At 32.7% G+C, this 6,355-nt stretch overlaps 1 protein-coding gene across 1 annotated transcript; it reads left to right on the top strand.

Moving 5' to 3' along the window:
* Nucleotides 1–540: 540 nt before the first annotated feature.
* On the top strand, nt 541–1,845 carry LOC149398569 (uncharacterized). Its single transcript, XM_089614621.1, has 3 exons — nt 541–793; nt 854–1,213; nt 1,295–1,845. The coding sequence occupies exons 1-3, from the start codon at nt 541–543 to the stop codon at nt 1,843–1,845; spliced, it is 1,164 nt and encodes a 387-aa protein (XP_089470747.1).
* Nucleotides 1,846–6,355: the final 4,510 nt, after the last annotated feature.

Here is a 6,355-nt window from a genome sequence, read left to right as displayed (position 1 = left end):
ACAAATGTATCCCGACCATTAGATTGGATTTCCTTATCTCATTTTTCACCGTTTGATTGGATTTTCATGTCTCTTTCCTTAATTATTGTCTGATGGCTCATGATCATTCAATGCAACTAGACAAATGAATCCCGACCATTAGATTGGATTTCCTTATCTCATTTTCCACCGTCTGATTGGATTTTCATGTCTCTTTCCTGAATTATTGTCTGATGGCTCATGATCATTCAATGCAACTAGACAAATAAATCCCGACCATTAGATTGGATTTTCTTATCTCTTTTTCCACCGTCTGATTGGATTTTCTTATCTCTTTCCTGAATTATTGTCTGATGGCTCATGATCATTCAATGCAACTAGACAAATGAATCCCGTCCATTAGATTGGATTTTCTTATCTTAAGATAGCACCGTTGGATTGGATTTTCTTATCCATAAATGCTATTATAAAACTAGGTAGCTACACCTCATAAACATATCTCATTTTCACACCACCATTCGCTCTTAATCATTATATCTCTCCATTTCCTTCTCTAGAAAAATGAATCAAGATTCATCCTCCTCCTCCGATGATGATTACACCATCTCCACCATTGATTTGGAAGAGTTTGATATTTCACACCAATTGATCCTTAATTTAATTCATAGAAATAACAACCCCTCCATCCAACAAAACATCCAACCAATCCATGGTGGATCTATCCCTGGGAACGTGGTCATCAATCGTGATCGTGAAGCTGTTGATCGTATTTTGTTCGACGACTACTTCGTTGAAATCCCTCGATTCAATGATGGTATGTTTCGTAGAAGATTTCGAACGTCTCGCCCTTTATTTCTCTGTATTATTGATTCAGTCAAAAATCATGATAATTATTTTATCCAAAGAAGTGATGGAATTGGTAGAGTTGGATTATCAACTTTTCAAAAGGCAACAGCTGTGTTCCGAATGTTGACGTATGGTGTACCGGCCGATGCTACTGATGAATACGTGAAGATCGGAGAGTCAACGGCGGTGGAATGTTTGAAGAGATTTTGTCGTGCAGTTGTCCATATCTTTTCAAAAAGGTATTTGCGGGAGCCTAATGCAAATGATGTTGCAAGATTGCTAGATGTTGGTCAACAAAGAGGCTTTCCAGGAATGTTGGGCAGTCTAGATTGTATGCATTGGTGTTGGAAGAATTGTCCAACAGCATGGGCTGGACAATACTCTGGACGTAGTGGTGCACCCACTATTATTCTTGAAGCTGTAGCCGATTATGATCTATGGATATGACATGCGTATTTTGGAATGCCAGGTAGCAATAATGATATTAATGTGTTAGAGTCGTCTCGGCTCTTTTCTAATCTCACTCAAGGTATTGCTCCTCCTGCTAATTACACCATTCAAGGGAATGAATATAACATGAGTTATTATTTAGCTGATGGCATATATCCAAAATGGTCAACTCTTGTGCAAACCATTCAGAGGCCACAAGGTCGCAAGAAAAAATATTTTTCCACACGACAAGAGGCATGTCGAAAAGACGTTGAGCGTGCATTTGGAGTTCTTCAATCACGGTTTGCAATTATGGCAGGACCAGTGCGTTTTTGGCGCAAAGAGGTATTGCATGATATAATGACAACGTGCATTATTTTGCATAACATGATAATTGAAGACGAGCGTGATTTACATGCCCCAATTGAAGAAGTGACCGGACCACCTCATGAAGTAGAAATGGTGGTAGATGAAGACGTACGGTTTCAACAATTTATGAGCAGATATCGACAAATTAGAGATAAAGATGCACATTTTTCATTACGTGATGCACTGATAGATCATTTGTGGGAACAATATTCAACTTCTTAAATGTAGTGTTTTGGTTTATGTATTTTGTTTTGGCGTGTATCTTTTTATTATTAAATGTAATGATTTGGTTTATGTACTTTCTTATCAATTAATAAATTGGCATGTTTGATGTAATAGATCCAAATTTTATTTCATGTGTTTTTATACATAAAATTAAATAACATATACAAATTTGGTGATAAGAAAAAAATAATTATTTTGGGCAAATTTGTTAAATATAAAAGTAGTATAGGTTTAAAACTGTAATTTTAAGAAAATTCAAGTGGGAAAGAATATACCAAGAATATTCTTTAAAGGGATGTAAAATAGAAATAGGTTGGAGTGAAAAACACTATTTACTGATGTAAAGATGCATTTTAGATCAAAAATTTGCATCACCATTGGAGATGGTCTTAACAATTCAGCTTCTGAAATTTGAAATCATACATGACATAATTTGAAATCCTACACCGTAGCAAGCTTAGTCCTTCTGTTAAGTATATAACAGATTCCGAACAGCTAATAGTTGCGTGGAGTAATGTTAAGAGTAAGTTATGTGTCGGACAATAAATTTACTTAATTACTTTTATTTATTATTTTGTTTATCTTATGACAAAACATTATACATCTCTCTCTCTCTCCCTCATTCTTCTTTATGTTTAATCCATTTCGTCAACCAGCTTCAAAAACTTCACACCTTATAATTGTCAAACTTGATAACAAAATATATATATATATATATATATATATATATATATATATATATATATATATATTGGAACTGAAACTCTTATATGATCCTCTAAGCAAGAAAAAACAAAAGAAATAAAGCTTTATTTCAAATTCAAGAATTCAAACCTTCAACGAAAAGTTTCATAATTTGCAAAAAGATGATTGAAGAAAGTTTATATTGTGGTTTGGGCTGATCTTTCACATCTGAAAAGTATATTGAAACAACCAAAAAAACGATTTGGCATGATCAGAATATATATGGGTATGGATGTGCGTTTACCGTCATTACTTCAGCTCAAATTACTTATTTTAGTGGGCAAAATTTAGAAGGTTCATTTGTGGTGTTTAAAATATATGTTTTAACTATGGTAGTGGGGTTTTATGATTATGTTTTTAATTATGTGTGTATTTACTTTTATTAGTGGGATTTAATATGGCTTTTGATTTTCCTAACATGACGAGTTGTTTCATGTCTAAATAATCTTTCAATGTAATAGAAAAAAATCCAAATTTCGATAAAAAAAAAATGAGAGTCCTCTTTTGAGTTCTATATGAATTTTTATCGAACTTATCAAGATGAGTCTTGTGACGTTTAAACTGATTTATATATTGGTATTTCGCATCCGATCGTGACATCATTCACTCCCCGACTTATCAAACGAGTTTCACCATCATTTGTGGCGTCTTCATTATTCCAAGATTCGTGTCTTTCATTCGAATGGTTACCCTATTGTTTTTCCATAAGTTGTAATTTTAATTGTTTATTTTTCTCTATGACCGAGCTTTGCTGATGCAAAATTTTCTTCTTCTCATAATTTCTCTCGTTATTATGAAAGGTTATATGGTGTCTAATTACACTTTACCTCAGCCTTGATAGCCTGCAACTTGCTAGCAATTCAAAGATAATCTACGCTTTTTTTAAATGTTGCTCTTCAAATTAATTTCCTTACTCCTACGTGCACATTTTACACCTAGTGTGTATATATATATATATATATATATATATATATATATATATATATATGTGTGTGTATGTGTGTTTGTATATGTATAATGACACAGACACACATACATATATATAGTTGATACGATTTCTTGGATAACATTCACGAGACACGTGACGGGATTGAGGTTTGATACGTGTGTCGCTCTTAGGGTCCTTTGGATCACGTTTCCGTTGATTTGGAGAGAGTCATAACGGATTGAGGACAAACCCGAATGTCACTATCTCTAGAGGGACCTAAGGGTTAGTGATGATGGTGGGCGGTTGCTCCCGTCGAGTCCTTGAGTTCACATTTCCATTGGTTTCGAGAGAGTCGTGACGGATTGGGCATGAACCCGAATGCCATTGTCTCTAGAAGAACCTAATGGTTAGTGATTAGTAAGGTGAGCTTTGTCGCATCTCTTTTCCTCTTCTCGTTGAAATTTGGAATTTGGACATCCGTCACCTAAAAAACACGAAACAACGAGCTACTGGGGACACATAAGGTTTTCCCTCAACGCGCACTCTGACTCTCAACAATAGTTATGGTGATAAATGTGAGGTGATGCGTCTCATCTCGTCTCTAGAGGGTAGAGAGAGGAAGTGAGAAGTGAGAGAGATTTTGTTTGTCTTGTTAAGAAATGAACTCACCTCAAAAATGAAGTTGAGGATGATATTTATAGAGCATTGTGGACGACGCCAAATGAGGTCGAACGAGGTCAAACAATAGTCGAACGAGGCCAAACGAAAACGAGATCAAACAATGTCAAACAAGGCCAACGAAGTCGTGGCAAGGACAAAACGAAGACGAGGTTAAATGAGGTCAAACGAGAACAAGGCCAAACAAGATCACGATTAGGCTAAATGATGTCATTTTTTTTGCTCGCCATAACACATATATAACTTTATATTTGTTCTTGATGATATGAACAATGGTCCCATATACACTATAATGTGTTTTGTCATTCTATGTATAATTGGGAACAAAAGATATGTTATCTGTAAAAACGCATGATTTGAGTCATTGCATGTTCTTCTACACATGTTCACCACGTGCTCTCACCTGCCTTTTTTGGTGGTGTGATAATGCAACAAACAATCATTTTTTTAAGTAAAAAAAAAAAAAAAACTAATTTCAATAATGTTTTCTTTCTTTTCAATGTTTCATAAAACATTTAGGAAAATAAAATTCCGCACTTTTTAATGGGCAATGTATATGAATTATGAATGGATATGATACTACTTCTGAACCATGCATTATCTAATTTAATATAGTCGATATTAAATTCTGGAGAAATTGAGAGCTTTCGATCGTAGCTGTGCGATTAAATATATTGACAATTTTTTTTTTCCCTTTCTAGGGCATCATTGACAATAAAAGCATATATTTATGAAGCATAAATACGACGACGAAATATTTGGATTGTCCTAACTTTTACATGTTATATCAAGATTCAAGAGTGTATACTTTTCAATTATAATTAAGGACTATTGTTTTCATCAGGAAAACATATATGTTTTATGTTCTAATAATGTGGAGAGAGACGTATACACGAAAATCATTTTAAAAAAACCAAAATAAAGACTAATTTTGTCGCATGTGTAAATTAATATTTTTTAGCATTAAAATATTATTTTTTAGAACAAATATATAAAAGAACCGCATTAAACTAATAAACTAACTAGTAAAATAGCGAACAGTTTCGATAATTTATTTTAACACCGGTATACAAGTAAGTTACAATTTTTTATCAGACAAATATATATTGATCCGATTAAAAAATTTATCGACTATTTTGTAAATTTCATTGGCACTTGCACATTTTTTGTATTTTTTATTGGAAGAAATAAAAATATTTAGAAAATTTGTCACGGTACTTCAACACCATAGAACTATCCGAGAAAAACCGTAACATATAATAAATTCTCTTTTTTAACTTTTCCATTTTATAGAAATCTATTCTTTATGATAAACCTATGTTTTGCGGCAAAGCATTAAGGTTGAGGATGGTAGACTAGACTTGTATTGTATAGCTAGTTAAGGTATTTTCAAGAAAAAGACAAACTTAAACAATCTTTTTATTTTTTAAATATGTAATAAACAATCTCAAATAATGTCTATTTCATTCAAACACTAAAAAAAACAAAAAAGAAAAAGAAAAGAGACAAGCAATTCATAGCCCGCTTAATTTATAGCCCTCAATTTCTCTCCACAAATTCCGTATTGAAGGAAAAGTTGAATAAAAAAATACAGCAATGACGTCAAAGCACAAATATAAAATTTCAATTGCTCTAACTCTAAACGACAATTAGATACCACTAATAATAATAACAGTAGACTTAAAATAAATTATCTTTTTACAATTAATTATTTAACTTTTATTATGTTTAGTAAAGTAGCCTCTACACCTAAGCCACGTTAATGGCAACATACATAATACAGCGACTTAGTAATTGAGTCATTTATATATTGTTATAAAATAAGAAGTAAAAACTTAAATATTTTTTCTCTGAAGTAACAATTAATGTACGGTGATATTTTATTTTGTTATTTCGTGTACGTTAGTTGATACGGATTTCTTTATAACACTATCACCGAAGAATCTAATCCGCCGACAATTACTGTAGTAACTACACCAAGCTAGAAGTGTCAGCAAGTTAAAAAAATCAGTAATAATAAATCTCTTTAAATTTGTGCAGAAAAAAAAAAGAAGACAGATTTTTTTACAGAATGAGAAGTCAGGGGCAAAAAAAAAAATAATCCATATAAGTTAAAAGCTTCTAGACATTTGGGAGGTTTGTGCAAGTGTCGGTTTG

This window comes from Urtica dioica, chromosome 5 (genome assembly GCF_054948205.1).
Source record: "Urtica dioica subsp. dioica isolate 48M chromosome 5, U.dioica_male_clone48M_v1_H2, whole genome shotgun sequence".
Lineage (NCBI taxonomy): Eukaryota > Viridiplantae > Streptophyta > Magnoliopsida > Rosales > Urticaceae > Urtica > Urtica dioica.
Note: the sequence above shows the minus strand (reverse complement) of the source record. Positions and strands in the feature narration are given on the sequence as shown.